This window comes from Epinephelus fuscoguttatus, linkage group LG2 (genome assembly GCF_011397635.1).
Source record: "Epinephelus fuscoguttatus linkage group LG2, E.fuscoguttatus.final_Chr_v1".
NCBI lineage: Eukaryota > Metazoa > Chordata > Actinopteri > Perciformes > Serranidae > Epinephelus > Epinephelus fuscoguttatus.
The window spans coordinates 25,082,398-25,099,561 of record NC_064753.1 but is presented as its reverse complement, the minus strand read 5'-3'; the positions used below and the strand labels follow the sequence as shown (position 1 = coordinate 25,099,561).

The 17,164-nt window shown below is 41.6% G+C and overlaps 1 protein-coding gene across 1 annotated transcript in view; it reads right to left on the bottom strand.

The window, feature by feature from the left end:
* Nucleotides 1-1,348: 1,348 nt before the first annotated feature.
* The window catches only part of LOC125881861 (hexokinase-1), a 28,889-nt gene continuing 13,073 nt past the window's right edge, over nt 1,349-17,164 (bottom strand). Inside the window, exons 3-21 of the mRNA XM_049565266.1 lie at nt 14,825-14,973; nt 14,612-14,731; nt 14,252-14,347; nt 14,019-14,118; nt 13,747-13,930; nt 12,737-12,892; nt 12,426-12,513; nt 11,981-12,126; nt 11,581-11,773; nt 11,364-11,475; nt 10,839-10,987; nt 8,814-8,933; nt 8,475-8,570; nt 8,290-8,389; nt 8,019-8,202; nt 7,598-7,753; nt 7,332-7,419; nt 5,644-5,789; nt 1,349-3,344 (exon numbers count right to left, since the gene is read on the bottom strand). Of these exons, the coding sequence (XP_049421223.1) occupies nt 3,197-3,344; nt 5,644-5,789; nt 7,332-7,419; nt 7,598-7,753; nt 8,019-8,202; nt 8,290-8,389; nt 8,475-8,570; nt 8,814-8,933; nt 10,839-10,987; nt 11,364-11,475; nt 11,581-11,773; nt 11,981-12,126; nt 12,426-12,513; nt 12,737-12,892; nt 13,747-13,930; nt 14,019-14,118; nt 14,252-14,347; nt 14,612-14,731; nt 14,825-14,973 (2,531 nt within the window). The 3' untranslated portion in view covers nt 1,349-3,196. The remainder of the gene's footprint in view (nt 3,345-5,643; nt 5,790-7,331; nt 7,420-7,597; nt 7,754-8,018; nt 8,203-8,289; nt 8,390-8,474; nt 8,571-8,813; nt 8,934-10,838; nt 10,988-11,363; nt 11,476-11,580; nt 11,774-11,980; nt 12,127-12,425; nt 12,514-12,736; nt 12,893-13,746; nt 13,931-14,018; nt 14,119-14,251; nt 14,348-14,611; nt 14,732-14,824; nt 14,974-17,164) is intronic.

Sequence of the window (17,164 nt, the reverse complement as noted above, 5' to 3'; positions counted from 1 at the left end):
TAAATTAAAGCTGATAATGTGTTTAATAAATGTGACAGCATATGTAAGTGTGTGCAGTGGTCCCTCAGTTGAATACTACACATTCTTTGCTGCTAAGTGTTTTGCCGAAGGACACTTCAGATGGCCCGAGGCTGACAGAACTTTATGTTCTTACTGAACAGCGACCCAGATCGGTCAGTCTTAGTCTCATCTTGGACTTGACCACATTTTCACTTGGTCTTGCCTCAGTCTCAGACAAAGACTATAAGAAAATAGTATTTTATTTAAAGACCACAACTATGGGGATATCACTGATTAGCAAGTGCAAAAAAGGAGCCATACACCGGTCAGTCAAAACTGACAGGTGAAGTGAATAACATTGATCTTTTCATTTCAATGCAATGTTCTGCTGGGAAACCTTGGGTCAGCGCAGTCATGTGGATGCCACTTATCGCACTCCACTCATCTGAACATTGTTATAGACCAAGTACCCCCAGTCATTGCAACAGTACCCCCCCCAGTCCACCATGTTACACCGTAAAAAATGGTCAGGAATGGCCCAAGCAATGTGACAAAGAGCTCAAGGCATCGACCTAGCATTCAAATTCCCCAGATCCCAACATGATCAAGTATCTGTGAGACCAACTGGTACCGAAGAGGTTCTTTGTCTGAGCCGTGACAGGCCAGAGCCAGGTCTGATCGACGGTGGAGCCTCTGACCTGTCGAGGCAAGGAGACGAGGCCTCTGGGAGTGTCCTGTGTTGTCTGGCACCAAGGCGTTGTTGACAGACCCTTTGAGTCCTGTGGGGTGCGAGGTAAGGTACGGGCATGCCCAGTGGATGTTCAATTAGATTGGGATCTGGGGAAATTGGAGGCCACTTTGACGCCTTGAGCTCTTATTCACGTACCCCAGGCCATTCCTGAGCAGTGTTTGTGGTGTGGCATGGTGCATTGTCCTGCCTGAGGGGGCGCACTTCCGTCAGGGAGTGCTGTTGCCAATAGGGGGGTGTATTGGTCTGTAATGGTGTTTGGGAGGGTGGTGCGTGTCAAGTGGCACCCACATGAATGGCAGGATCCAAGGAAAATCCTCTGTAGTTTTTATGGGAATGTGGATCTTTCACATCGCTTTAAGGCGCGTCTATGGTTTGCATGTTTTACATTTTATGGTAAGTGTGTCATGCAGTGTGGGACTGGTCATGACTTAACCCCTTAAAGTCTTGGTCTTGTCTCTGTCTCGATACACTTTGTGTTGACGTGGATGGTCTTGACTACAGCACTACCATCCTCTGAACACGCTAACACCATCACTAAACACAATTTGTACATAAGTGCAAAATCTCTGGTGCAAAGAAAACAACACTGGACTGACACAGGTTTGTCTTTTCTTTATTTAGTGACTGATTGTTTGACAGTGTTGGACAGATACAGTCTGGGTTTTGTGAACAGAAGCAAAGAGATTAAAGTGTCTGTGTGACGTGGGGCTGGCTTTTAGACTTTTCTACTGCTTTGGGGATCATCTGAAGGCAGCTCAGGACCTGCTGGAGATGCTGACCTCTATATTCTGGCAGTGTGAGTATTAAGTAGGAAATTCAACTTGCAATGCCATTGCTGTTTCTTTCTTCTTTTTTTTAACTATCAGTTGTGGATTTGAATTTAAACTGTGCTTAACAAATATGGCCGTATATTGTACTGTAGCATCTCACAGATCCTTCCTTGTACCACAATGACCTGTTACAGTTACACTGCCATTATTTGAAAAGCTTTGTCCTCTTATAGTGTAGGATTTACAAAGAAAATATAAACACCAGTGGATAAATTCACCAGTCTTTTAATGAGTATTATTAACAGCAATAATAAATTTTTTGGGATTTTGTTACAGAGAAAAATAAATAGGACTTTCCATGAATTGTACTATGAATGAGCCAGACAGTAGTTCACTCAAACACCCCTCTGAGTCTATGGGAGCATATGGAGTACAGTGTGTGAGTATAGGGAGAAGCTTTGTTTCCAACATGTTTAAATTCCACTTAAAGTTTCAGCTACTGTAATATTCTTCTTATAGATCATTTGGCCGTTGTTGTTCCACTGGCATCTATGTTAGCACCGCATTCCTGTTTCATGGCTGTTACTAAGTAACTGATAAGTCTCACTGTGATGATGAGGGTAGCCAGCACCTCTTAAGACAACGACGACAACTTAGCAGCAGCAGAGATGAGAACTAAAAGGATTTCTACTTAGTAAAATACTAGTGCTCTTGAGACATATTTTACAGTATAGAGCACATCAGAATAGAGTGGGATTGCTGTCATAAATTAGACCAAATCTGCACATTTAGCAAGCATGTGACATCTCCTGCAGATCACGGTGAAAGTCCCACTTTTGTTACTTTTCTGCCCTGACATACTTTATTAAATCCACTACAGGACAGGTACCGGCTGAGGGGCTTCATCTGTACGCCTCATTATTGCAACAGCAATATTTTTCAACATCGCCCGATACAAAAATAAAATAAATAGCAACAATGTATGTATAACATATTGTATCATATCTGGGTAAGATATTAAAAATTTTAAAGCAAAAATATTCCCTTTCATCTCATTACACGTTTATATATCACCTCATATCTCTGGTTGTAGGGACAGCGAGGAGCCTACAGCAGACAGCAGACACACTTTGGAAACTTTGGTTTAAAACAGTGTTTTCATGTCCCTGCATTCACTCGACATGTTGCAAGGATGAACATTTTTCTACTATGCTTCTTGTCTTGCAACTGTTGCACTTGGTATACTGTAACAGACTGCAGTTATCAGAGGAGTCCTGCAGATGGCGATGATACACAGCTCATGGGAGCATTACAGGAGTGTGCGGACTCTTTTTTTTTCTGCCCTGCACATTTCTTGCAGGAGTTGAATGTGCGTGTTTTATCTCTATAGATAAATTCAACCTCAGAAATCACAAAAACCTTAAGAGTCTGGGTATTGTTACATTGGTTAATCAGACATAATCTAACTACAACACAGTGCCTGACTTTCTGCTACCTAACACAGCAGAGAAGGCTATCTCCTCCCTCTGTCACGCAGACGGGCTAAAGCAGCTACAGGAGTGTTGACTGGACTGGTTGGCTTCAGGAGGACATGGGACAAAGGGAAAGAACAGAAAAGAGGAGAGGGGGAGCACAGAAATGTAGGGAGATACCAGCAAGACAGAAGAAATGTGTTCTATTTATTGTTCAGCTCTTGTCTCAGCCGGCAGCCCACAGCTGTGATGAGTGCAGCTCCTTTCCCACTGCCATCCTCTGACAGCAGGAAGTTGACGTTACACTTGGGAGCCAGTTCTTTTACCGTCTGGTGCATGACTCCAGAGAAACTAGGCAAAGACAAAAGATTTGGCGTTAAGCAGTGAAAACATCTGTTACATGTTTGACAAGTTTAACAACAGCCTGCAGGTCCCAGAGAGCCTGTAAGAACTATGTGCATAAAACCACAGGCTCCTCTGGGTGTGTCAGCTCAGCATGGATGATATCACAGGTGGTAGTAAAATGACAGGATTAGGCAGTTTGCAGTTGACATGAACAGTAATGTTCTTCTGATAAAGGTTCTGTTAAAGGAGCAGTGTGTAGGATTTAGTGGCAACTTAAGTGGCAACTTCTCCCATATGCCAAGCATGAACTCCCAGTTAGAATTCCTTCAGTGTTCGTTGTTAAAACTTAAGATCTAGATGTTCAGGAAGTTTTGAGAGGGAGCCGAATTATCAGCAGAGGGTTCTTCCTCTCAAAAACAAACAGATCAGGTGATTAAAACCAGTAAAAACACCGAACAAAGCAGTTTCATGTTACAAATCAATGTTTCTCTGATGCTGTTCATCTTATCGCAGACAGGCTTCTCGTCCAGCACCTGCTAATGAGTGCTCGCCTTTTTTCTCTGATAACTTCAGCTCCAGACGTTAACAAAGTTTTTACTGTGAGCTGAATTATCCACAGAGGTCTCTACTCTCCAAAACAAACAGACCCAGTGATTCAAACCAGTGAAAAAACTGAATTAAGCAGTCTCACATTAAAAAATGAATGTTTTTCTGACGCTACTCATCACGGAGAGGCTACTAACTACGGTGGTCGATATAACAACATGAATGGCCCTTTCTAGAGTCCGTCTTTGGTTTGTCCATTCTGGGCTACTGTAGAAACATGGAGCTGCAACATGGTGGATGCCATTGACAAGGACCTACTCCCTATGTAGATACACAATTCTTATTTTCAGGTAATTATACACTAAAGCAGTGGTCCCCAAGTGGTGGGTCAAGAGTCAAGTTTGTAAAAAAACACACTTTATTTTTAAGTTAACAGTGAATTTCTGGCTCAGAGCTTTTATTTTGAAGTGCTGTTTCCTGCTGTAGTGTGAGTGACTAACGGACAGCTACTTAAGAGACAGCAAATAAGCTCGACGATATGGCCAAACGCAAGTACGATGCTAAATATATTGAACTGTGTGGACCTTGAACCAATGACTAAAGGAGCAATCTCAACTCAACTCAACTCAGATCTATTTATAAAGCACATTTGTGTTGAGTGAAGTGCTGTACAAAAGGAATAAATGCTAAAAACTCATACAACACTGGATCAGTTGGGAACTACTGCCCTAAAAGGAAATATTCTTATCATATTACGTTCCATTTCTGACAGTATATTTCCCTAAATCCTACACACTGGACGTTTAATAGAGATCTTAACTGTCGCTTGCATAAAAGAAAGGAGGTGGACTAAGAGATTTTATTTAACCACAGGTATCTCTATTGTGTTGAGCAACTGTCAACACATCTCATACATAATTAGTTCATAAAGTAATCATGACTCATGATCTGCACCCAATAATACGAGACACACTACATGCCATTAGCACATTAGCACTTACTGGATAATCAGTTTCTGAACATTTACATTTACTCGTTGTTACATTAACTGACATGACATTAAATTAGCACATCAGACCAGTGCATGTGATCAGCATCTGAGATTAGAACTTTTTCTCTACGCGCATGAAGTATGAAGATGGCAAACATAAATGCACAAGCAAGATATAACAGGGGCTGCACAGAGTCTTGGTGTATATTAATACCCATCCCGTTATCACTTGGCAAAATACAACAATATATAGCCGTAGAGAAAACAAACCCAGTGAGATACAGCCAGATTCCTTCCTTTGATACTGCGGTTTCTCTTTTTAGATTTAGACAAGCAGGTAGCCACAACAGCTGACACCAGCAGGAGTGATTTTCTGCCAAATGCTTTGGGAGACTCAACAAGAACAACACTGACACATGTTACATGAATCATGAGGTGCCTGAGAGAGAAAACTGCCAGGACAGGATTTTAAAAAGGAGTAAACACAAATTTGCTGAGCTATAATGGCCTGAAGCCACAACTGGTCTACAACTGGTTGAACCTGCCTTTGTCTGCATTTGCTTCTCTTGTGCAGAGTGAGTCCCACCCCAGGGATGGCAAATACTGTTGTCATATGAATAAGGTAAAGCTGTAATTAGATGTACTGGAACATCAACAAGCCCTTTAAAAACCTGTCAGTATACCACATGAAGAAATGGCCTGGTCATCCTATCTTTGTTTTGTAGGCACCTGAGTAGACAGTGAATAGTTATGATAAATCTGACTCACTGTGGATGTAGTTTGTAGAGCGTCCCGTCCACTCCAACAGTGATGTCCAGATGTTCCATGCCTCTGTTCTCTCTGATCTTATCAACCACAGCCGCCATTCCTGCCCCGCATATCTGAGCTGCACGATGGGACACCACACCACATACCTGCATAACAATGAGAACCATTATCATTATTGCAACACTTGGCAGACTGTATTCGCCACGCTTTGCTGAGCCAGAGATATCAAACAACATCATATCACTCCACAAACAGTGAAAATAAATATAACCTAACACGTCTGATTCTGTCAGCTCTTGTACAGTCACAGATGCCTGCATCTTTCACAAGACAAGTGTGATAACAACATATTGTGGGGCTCAGATTCAACTATTCACACTCAGTTGTCATTTATCAGGTACACCTAGTATAATAAAAGAAACTTACGCACATATTTATATTTGGTAAAAGTGTCTGTGTTGGTATGACATATTACATGGGTTGTGGTATTATTTACAATTACACAACAGTTTCTGTAAATTTTGAAAAGTGCATAGTAGTATGCTTAAGTTATGTTACTGTTATTTCAGTGTAAGAATACAGGTGTAAGTTATTTACGCCAGGCATGATGCAGTAAGACTGTTCTGTACGCATTATGGGCGTCACCTGGCTCGTGCATTTGGGACTTTAGTCGCAAAGTTTTTTTTAAATTGTGACTAAAGAAGACGGCAGTGTTGTAAGTCTGTATCTTCAAAGCAAATCCGACCACACTGTGAAGGAAGACAAGAAACTACTGTTTATGTCAGTAGCCCTGTTGTCCGACGAAATAAGTTAGCTTACAGTTAGCAATGGCCTCCACATGACTTTATTCACAATTTCTACAAAAAACTGTGGCTATTCCTTTGATCGGTGAATGCTTACGGACGAAAGGAATATAAATAATGGAGAAATGGACACACATTCTGCTCAGACTAGTTGGTGGTGGGCTCCCAGTGGGTTTTAAGAGGTTTTAATATCCTAAAAGCCAAAATTTTGTTTATTGAAATCAGACAAAAACCCACTGTCCCATACCCTGCCTCACTGCTATTGCACATGACAAAAAAAGACTGGTACAGCATGGTGTTAAAAAGACAATGACATGACTGCATAGGTTTGGATCATAGGCAGTTTTGGACCATGTTACGCAGTGTTATAGTGTGTAATATGTGAGAGATTATAGGATAAGGACATCAAGTTGGTCGTGGAATTGGAGAGAGGTCATTTAAAAAGGCTTATCTGCCATTTTTAATCCCAAATAAACCTTGTTGTAATTTTTCCCTACCTCATGTCAGTACTTTGGGTCTTCAAAAAAAAAAAAGGAACCTGGAAGTGACCTTGGAACATGGGCATATTAAAATGGCTCCTATACCTAGCTAAAGGTGCTGTGGTTCAATACAACAGTCCTGAAATAAATCCGACTTTCATGAAGGTCATAATGTTCAGTTTTTGTTGTGTTTGTGTTTTAGAGAGGTGACGATTCAACTAAGGTGCAATAAGGGTCAAGAGTTTGTGCTGACTACTACTAGATGTCTGGAGACTGGATGTCTCATCAAGGGTTGAGCATTACACTGAACATGCTTGTATGCTGATTTCTTTTTTTTTTATCTTAAAAACAAATTTTTATATACTAGTCTCTTATGTGCACACATTTGTATCTCGCTATACATTACCTCTTTGACTATGATACTGTCATCACAGGTGCTGTCCAGCCCTAAGTGTTGCAGGATGGATCTCACTTGCAGCAAAGCCAATCTGTCACTGGAGAGAGAAAGAGACATAAAAACTGACTTGTCAGCAGAAGGGAAATAAACTGCTAATGAAGTGCAATCTACCGGGACTGATGTTGTCACTTTCACAGCTTGACAAAATGAGACACAAAAGTCTAGATTACTTTTCACCTCCTCGAGCAGACACAAAAAAGTGCTAATTATCTTACCTCTCTATCTGTGAGAGGAACTTTGTTTCAAAGATGCCTCTGGTCTTCAGTGTTTCAGAGATCTGTCCTCTGAACAGGAATCCTCTCTTGGTCATATCTATCAGGATGTTTCGCACAATCTCGCCGAGATACATGCCGCTGCACATTTTCTCATATCTGTAAAACACGTGCAAAAACCAAACATGCACATGAAGAGACATACAGATGCATCCACACATACTGAAAGTCATTTCTAAGGACATGAGTCCAAGAAAAAAAGTGTTAATTTATCCTAGGTGTTTCTGATTTGAATAATGTGCACGTAATATGTGTGTGTGTGTGTGTGTGTGTGTGTGTGTGTGTGTGTGTGTGTGTGTGTGTGTGTGTGTGTGTGTGTGTGTGTGTGTGTGTGTGCGTGCGTGTTTATGAGGGGGATGTTAACCTTTGTTTGCCTGGATTGAGGGAGAAGTCGTCCACAGCGCGGTCGTACTCCGTCCTAATGTCATCAAGGCATCCATTGTCTCCGAAAGCCCCCCACTCCATGTTGACACACATCTGTCCTTCATCTCCTTCTATCATCTCGATGTTCCTCATCTCCTCCATGTAACATGCGTTACTGCCAGTGCCTGTAATCACACTCATTAATTAGATGGACAGAGAACAAATCAACTGAATATATATTTCAAAAAGAGTCCATATAAAGGTAAACTAACCAGCGATGAGTCCAATCTCACAGGTGGGTTCTTCGTACGCACAGGTCATCATGGTTCCCACTGTGTCGTTCACTACTGCCACTACATCCAGGTCAAACTCCTAAAGAACAAACACATAATGTGATGCAACGTCGCAGTCTACATTTTTGCACACAGATTGAATGATGCTGCTCCTCATATCCTACCTCTCTCCTCTTAATGGCCTCCCTCAGCAGACCCACTACATCCTCTCCTTCACAGTCTGTCGCCTTGAATCCCTTGGTCCATGTCACCAGGATGCCCTTCACACACACACACACACAAGGGAAAACTGTCACATCTTGCAGAGCATACAAGGATTTAATGGCCTGCTCGGAGCTTAGAAAACTTTTCTTGGGGCTCATGAAACATTGTTATCAAAAGTTGTTATTTTGGATAAATTTGGGGTTTCCTCTATCGCTAGTAATATGTGTGTTTTTAAGATGTAAGAGTCTCTGGGGAAGTCAGACACAGTTCATTTTATATCAGAGAGGGAGAACACTCACAGCGTCCAGGCTGGTCTGGCGGCAGGGGAATGAGAAGGTGAAGCCCAGAGGAAGACGAGCATTCTTCATGCCCATGTAGTCCAGGAAGTCACTGATACACTGCACAATGTGATCAAACAACTGGAAGAAGAAAGATATGACAACATGTGAAACTACAGTAATAATATTAAAAAAGATTTGACATATTTTGCTCCATTTTGAGCCTCCAGTAACTAGTTTTCCTCACAACCTCCAATATTTCTTACTGGCCAGATTAGTATTAACAAAAGTAACTGACCACAGACAGTACACAATGTAATCCATCTGGGCTTTAACGGTTCACCATGCAGGTTTGTCGATGTCCGCCAGCCAAAGTGAAAGTAAAAGCCAGTCCCAGATTCACTCCTTTGGCAGTTTGCCTCGCTATATTTGTTTTTTCTTAGCGCTCTCCTGCATGCCTGCTGCTTATAGTCTGGAACCTAGCTGCTACCTTTTCTAACAGCCTTGACCTCAAGTGAGTGCTGTGCGGGTTCATGCCCATAAACGTCCTGCACACAGAAAATACGAAAATACAGGCAGAGGGCAGAGTCTCTGGGAAAGAGTACACCACCACACACTCCTAGTGGGTCATGAATGATGATTGAGAGGGAGTACTTCTATGTGAATCTATATTATTATGAAAATCTTGCCTAGTATATCTTTAAAAAGGCACACAATGGATTTTATAGAACACATTAAAAGAGTGGTTAAAATCCTACGCCTGGGTCCGAGACCTTTGAATCAGCCCATTCCACTGAGTTCAACGTGACCAATTCTGCTCTGGCATTGTGACATAAAACAGCGATTTCTCATTTAAAATAAAAACAACCAATGAGCACCCCAGGGGAGGGCTAACGATTAGCCAATTAGCACCAGGGACGCTGATGTCATATAGGCAATTAAATCCTCACATTAGCTAGAAAATTGTGGCCAGTCATATGAGGCCTGGTCTGCGTCCAAAACTGTTCAGTATTCACCAAACATTTCAGTACATATTGTGTCCTCATGTAGTGGACTCAAACTATTTCACAATACATCAATTTAAGTCAAGCATGTTGTTTCTCCAGCCACACCTCAGTCAGTGACCTCATAACATGTGTTTTCCATTAGTCGCCCAGAACAAAATTTCTGTTGTGACATAACCTTTAGAGTGTGTGACAAGAAGTTTGCAAAATAGGCTTGAGAGGGACCTACTTGGAAGGCTTAATCAATACTGAGCAGTGGAGAAGCACTTTCTCCACCTACTGTATGTGATTTAGTGTAATTTAGTTGTCATTCAGCACTGTGTCTGTGTGAGAACTAAACTACTTTTCCAGACCATTGCTGGAAATTTGAATTAATTCTCCTGGTTAAATATGTGACACACATCAACAGATAACACCTTTCCCTGTCACAGGTCTGTACTGCCTGCAGACCAGTCAAATTATATAACAGTTCTGTATAATGAAAGCTGTAAAATATGTAAATTACAAGGCTGCATCCACAGTCACATAACACTTTAAAGAGGCCCTGCACACCCACTCACTCTGGCTAACTAGACCTCTGCTCATGTCGATGTTAGGCAGAGATATGCTGGGCCTCAAGAAAAAAGTGAAATAACCTGTAAAATTGTAATACAATTGTGTCATTTCTATTCTAACTTTCTTGTCCTGTGTACCTCAGGAGGAAGAGAGACACACGGAGGAGTGAGAGTGAAGATGAAAAGGCAAAAGGTGACAGACAGGATTAGCTCCAGCTGGTGCACAAGAGTTCAAAGTTTAAATCTACGGTCAACTCAATTCTAATCTCAACAAATCATCAATCTCTATTTCTGTCCACCTCTTACCTATCGACCTACTTCCCTTTGTCTTCCTATCCTCTTACCTCTGAGCGTCACATCCCCGACCTCTGACCTACACTGATCTCTACAGTACCAAGTTCAAACAGTCTCAACCGCCCTTCTGGCTTTTACTCGAATGCATTATCTGCATCACTTCAGTCAGTCTAACACAGACTGATGGATCTCACCTCCTCTCCTGTGCCCTGCATCACTTCTAGAGGAATAGCGTAGATCTTGTTGTGCATCTCCACCGTTCTCCGCTTGCCAGAACGAATCTTAACCAGCAGAACTCTGAAGTTGGTTCCTCCTAAATCCAAAGCCAGGAAATCACCATGCTCTGGATAACGAGACAGACAGATAAATAAATAAACGAATAAGTCAGGAACAATGTCAAACACACACACACACACACACACATACCTACTGAAGAATAGAGGAAGTCAATGTGAAAATCCACATTCTGCATTTTGGAGATACACTGTCCAAATCACTCATATGCTTAATACGCAACTGCACTTTAGTTCACCCCCTGTTGTTGTTATTGTTATTAAGTTGCAAAGAAAAGTAACTAATGTTATGTATTGACCTCAGCTGATCTCTCGTTCCATCAGACACACACACACATGCAGGAACAAGTTGCCAGCTTGAATATGTTTGTATACATCTGAGTGTGTGAGTGTGTGTGTGTGTGTGTGTGTGTGTGTGTGTCTCACCTGAACCATCAGGAGTGCTCTTCACAAAGGTTGGCAGCATTTTGACAGTAGCAGTGTCCTGTGTGCTCTTTGAAAGGCCATTTTGGATCTCTTCCCTCATTCGCTTCTTTACCTGGAGACAATAAGAACATCTTAAATAGTACAGTGACACACGGTGAATGATGCAGACACACACACACACACACACACACACACACTACAGTATCTCTGTCCTCACCTCCAGCAGTTGTTCGGTCGTCAGACGGAATTCGGACAGTGTTTCTGCAATTTGTCGTGAGTGCTCTGCGAGTCGGTAGGCCACAGCTGTCACCATGGCTGCTCCTTTTCCACTGCCGCTCTCTGATAACAGGAATCGAACATCAGTGTCCGGGACCAAACGGCGGACTGTCTTGTGAAGACGACGAGCATATCTGAAATACATTGAGAGAGTCAAGAGCTTAACTTTGACAGTATATGCTGAACACTGATAAATAACAAGTCAGACCTAATGGAGTGACACCCAAGAGCAGTCCGTAATGATCGTTGTGAAAAGGTGAGGGGCACTGAGATGTATAATATCACATTTAACTGCTGACAGCATGTAAAATAAACATATCTCTAATGTTAATGTCACTCACTGTGGGTGCATCTTGTACAGAGATCCATCGATGCCTACGGTGGTTCGGAGTCGTGTCACGCCTTTGTTCTCCTTTAGCCTCAGCAGGATGCCTGCCAGGGTGGCAGCGATCAGGTTGGCAGAGCGGAAAGACACAATGGTACAAACCTGAGGGAGGAAGGAGGAGAGAAATTCGTCAAGAAGCAGATCTGAACTTAATAAACTGCAGAATAAGATGATCAAACTTTATATTCTATGTAAACTCTTATCAGATACGACAGCTTTGATCTTAGACATGTGGGCATAAATGTATGGCAGCATAAATCTAATTTTGTTCTTCCTATTTCCTTTAGATACATCAAATACTTGGATATATTTTGGCTATGTGTTGCTTCCCCTAATTTAAGTGACATCTCTGAAAAGAGGGATTCACAAGATTCAAGTGCTGTTTCAGCAACAATACCCACATGCTGCACAGCGATGCAGTCGTCGGTCGAGGGCTCCACACCAAGTCTGGTTAGAATCTCTTTGGCTTTGGTCAAACCCTCCTTACTCCTAAACAACAAAGACAGAGGCAAAGAAAAAATCTTAATGACTAAAACTAATACTGAAACTAACAAAAACCAAACTAAAACTAAACATTTTTTAACAATAAAAACTAAACTGAAACAGGCAACCCCACTCTGGGCACTCACTACAAGTAAACTGAATTGAAAACAAAAATTCAAAACGAAATTTAATAAAAATCCAAACTCTAATGACTCTAAATGCGACTTACTTCTCTATGGCTGAGATGTGTTTGGTCTCAAACTTCCCCTTAGTGAGCAGCTCAGGAGTGATCCTTCCCTCAAACAGCAGACCTTCTCTGGCCATCTTCACCAGGATGAGACGAACCAGCTCCCCCAGGTACATACCACTGACCATCTTCTCAAATCTGCGACACAGTGGAAGAGAAAATGAGGAAAGCCTCTAGTTAAATATCCTGAACAGAAGACAGATGTTCTCTTACAACTAAAGATGCCACTAGTTGTATTTTTAGCAGCTGAACACAACCACCTTCACCAAAACTTTACTATCACTATACTAAACACTTTAAACACATATATTCTCACAGCAGAGTTTTAACACATGCTTGCCCAGGCATGCTAATTGTATGCACTTTTGTGTTTGGGAGGTACTGACTGAGCACACTACTGGATAAATGAAACTTGGATAATACTGCACAAGTTGGCTTGTGTGAGAGCTTGTAAACAGATGTTCAATTCAACGTAGCAGGGGTGAGTAGTTGATATCCAAATGATCATTTTATGGGTGAACTGCTCCTTTAATGTGCTAATTCAGACACTGCTCTTCTCATGGTGAGGCTATAAGAATCTCACATTTTTGGAGAAGCAGACTTTGCCTCCCATGTGGGAAAAAAAACAAGGGCCAAGAGCCAACAAGGAGCTGCCTGCTGGTCATATTAACAGAGTGCAGGACTTGTGTGACAGTTTGTGTAAACAACAAGCACGCAGGGTAACTTAGATCTTAAAGCAAAACGTCATAACTCATCTTCATTCATCTAAAGATAAAACAGCATGTTTAGAAGTACATCACTGCTATTCCCGAAGTTTTTAATCACTACTGAAAAATGTATGTATTTTTTGTTTCATTATAAATGAATAAACATGAACAACAGTTGGTTGAGTACAGTAACAGACAGTTAACCATCAGCTGATTCTGTGATTCACTCATTCACATTATCTCAGGGATAAACAACAAGTCTGTAATAGTTTTGGTATGACGTACAGCTGTTTGCCGGGGTTGAGAGAGCCTCGGTCTATCTCTCTGTCAAACTCCGTCCTGATGTCTTCCAGCCTGCCGTCGTCTCCGAAAGCTCCCCACTCAGTGTTCACACACATCCTACCCTCGTCTCCCTCCACCAGGTCAATGTGACGCAGCTCCTCCATGTAGCAAGCATTGGTACCCGTACCTAAACACAGAGAAATACACATCAGTACAGTTCAATCTCGTTACTATTCTGCTTCTTTTGACTATTCAGATGCACGTTGCTGTAGTACCGATGATGATGCCGACTTCACAGCGCTGGTCATCGAAACCACAGGTCATCATAGTTCCAACAGTGTCATTCACTACTGCCATGATGTCAGCATTATAATCCTACAGAGAAATAAAACACACATAGGTAAGTATGGTTTGCTTTCATCCGTGCCATTTTGCATCCCAGTTTGAATGGAATCAAATACATTGAAACAAATAAGTTGATAACGTTAGACTGCAGACAATGACTCACTCCTCGTTTTTTAATAGCTTTGTTGAGCAGCGTGACGACGTCCATTCCCTCCACTCCGCTGGCTTTGAAACGCTTTGTCCATGTTATCAGAACGCCCTGGAAACAAACAGAGAGAGGACAGTGTTAAAGGACAGAGACATATTTGATGCTATATGTACGTAGGCCGTTTTGTTGGACAGAGCCTGGAACATGTGTTACTGGGTAACAGGTCTCCATAGCAACTGTGGCAACAAATTGTTGCAAGGTAATCCTCAAATATTTGAATAAAAGATAATACATGAAATGTGTCGTGTGTTACACAGACGTCAGCGGCATCAACATCTGCATTGATTGATTGATCCATTTTTAATTTAGTTTCACCTCATCTAGTTTGCTCTGCTGGCAGGGGAAGGAGAAGGTAAATCCAACTGGGAGCTTCTTGTCTTTGATGTTCTGTTTTTCCATGAAGTCCCCGAGACACTCTGCCACATGGTCAAACAGCTGGAACAGAGGTGGAGAGGTTGGTTCAGGACGAGCTGATGCAACTGTGTGTGTGTGTGTGTGTGTGTGTGCCTGTATTTCCGTATAACCTACTTTAGTTCCAGTGCCATGAATGATGTCCTCTGGTGTGTCATAGATCTGACTCTCCATCTGAACGGTCTGTTTCTTCTCATGGCTCACTTTGACGCGGAGGATCCTGAAGTTGCTGCCTCCCAGATCCAATGCAATGAAGTCTCCCTTCTCTATTGAGACAGAAGAGGTGGGGAGATGATGGAGGAACAGGAGGAGAGTAACAAGGAAAGAGACAGGGGGGAGAAATGTCAATTTGCAGTTAGTTACATAAGGAAAGAGTTGTTGACATTACTGAAGAACAAACATCTAATTACACAGCTCTGGACTGGGACATAACTCGAAAGGAAGCCATGAATTAACAGAGCGTCTCCCTTCGGCCAGTCTCAGTATTGGTCTACAGTGAATTAATGTCAGACAATGCAGCGTCTATAAGCAACATGAAGCTGTTTCAGATAGAAGTGATGTCTTGTCTTTGGGCTAAAGCTGTCATCTATCAGCTCCTTCGAATACGGTGAGTAAATACACAGAAAGTAAGGTTTACACTGTATCTATACACTGTGTGTGTCTTCATATGTGTGTGTCTGGTGTCTTCCTTGTGGGTTTGCTTCAATCTTTTCTGCAAGACGAACTTCCTGTATGGTTATTGGTTAATGATTACCTAACCCTACCAGAGCCTTTATGATTACAATACCACCAGTTAAGAGCTTATTAGAAATGATGCTTCATAAGGCAATCAAATATTGTTTTCTTTTACTGAAACTGAAAATTCTGTTTAAGCAGTGATAATTTCTCAGCTCACCATTGTGCCTTAAACATTAGAAGCAGTTATTTTGTCTAATAAATAAATGGATGCCAGTGTGAAATGTTTGCAAATGTTGTGGTGGCAGAAGGAAACACCTACTGTGTAGAAAGTGTGCACTCATTCTCAGTCCCCAAATAGAGACATCTTGACATTAGGGCTGCAACGATTAGTCGACTAATCGATGACTAATCGACTATCAAAATAATCGGTGACTATTTTTGTAGTTGACTAATCAGTTTGAGTCATTTTTCATAGAAAAGTACTATAAAAGTACCCCAAAATACTCTTACTGCAGCTTCTTACGTTCAAATATTGGCAGCTTTACACACTCCCATGACAGTGAACTAAAACCCTTTGGCATGAGTACGGAACAAGACATTAGATGACATAATTTTGGGGTTTGGGAGAGACAGACCGACATTTTTCAACATTTCAAGACATTTTTTCGATAAAATGATTCGGAGAAATAATCGACAGATTAGTCGACAATGAAAATAATTGTTAGTTGCAGCCCTACCTGACATGCCCCTTAGCACCTTATAGCAATGCACAGGCTAGCTTTCAGCGAAACTATGTGATGCACAGCTTAAACACCTTGTTACACATGGTTTCTTTTGAGAAGCAATAACAGTCAGGGTTAGACAACAAAACTATCTGGTAAGCTTCATAAAAAAGATCATGATTTGGGTTAAAATAAGTTGATACGTAAAGACCTTTGGTTTCACATGGGACATTAACTCTGGTATTACAACAGTGGTCTCCTGGATGAAAGTCAGGTTTTGTCTCCTTCTCGCCCTAGGTAGAATTCTCGCTCTTTAAACCATGCCAGTTGCTCTCAGTGTCAAGTACTGCCACAGATGTGTTCACATTGGAGTGACTTGAAAGCCCCGTCCATCGCATAAAGATGTGAAAAAGTGTCTTTGGCATCGATATCACACGCCAAGGGCTGGGACAAAGCCTTAGTATTTGACACCCTGGGAATGAGAACAGGCTTGCGTTGCTGTTGATGGTGTCTGTGACCTGTTATTAATTGAATCCTGGGAACTTCTGAAAAATAAATTCAGTCCATGGTTACTTGGCAGTAAACAGTGGTTCTAGTTTATTCTCTCTGTCTGAATTGGGGACATAACTGGTTCAGAGCTTTGTGATTATAATAACTGCTATTTACTGCTTTTCATAACTCATTAGAGACCAGACTAAGAGATTTTACTGACCTTTGATAGGAGGTAATAAAGCAGGAAGTGCCCCCTCACTGACATGCAGTCTGTTTCATTCTTACTACTGTGTTTCCTTCCAGCTATGATTCCTCTCTGATCCAGTACAAACAAATCGAACCGCCTAAAATGCCCATTTAGAAAGCAGCAACAAGATATCCAACACATCACAAAAATTATTGGTGCTGCTGCAGCAGACAGAGTTCAGACAGAGTAGAGAGACCACTGATTCGTATGTCAGCTAATTTACTAACAGTCAATCTTTACATGCCTCTTTAAAACTGTGAATTGTAATGACGGTTGTAGACAGTGATAAAAAATGTACAAAGGTTTACTTTTACCCGG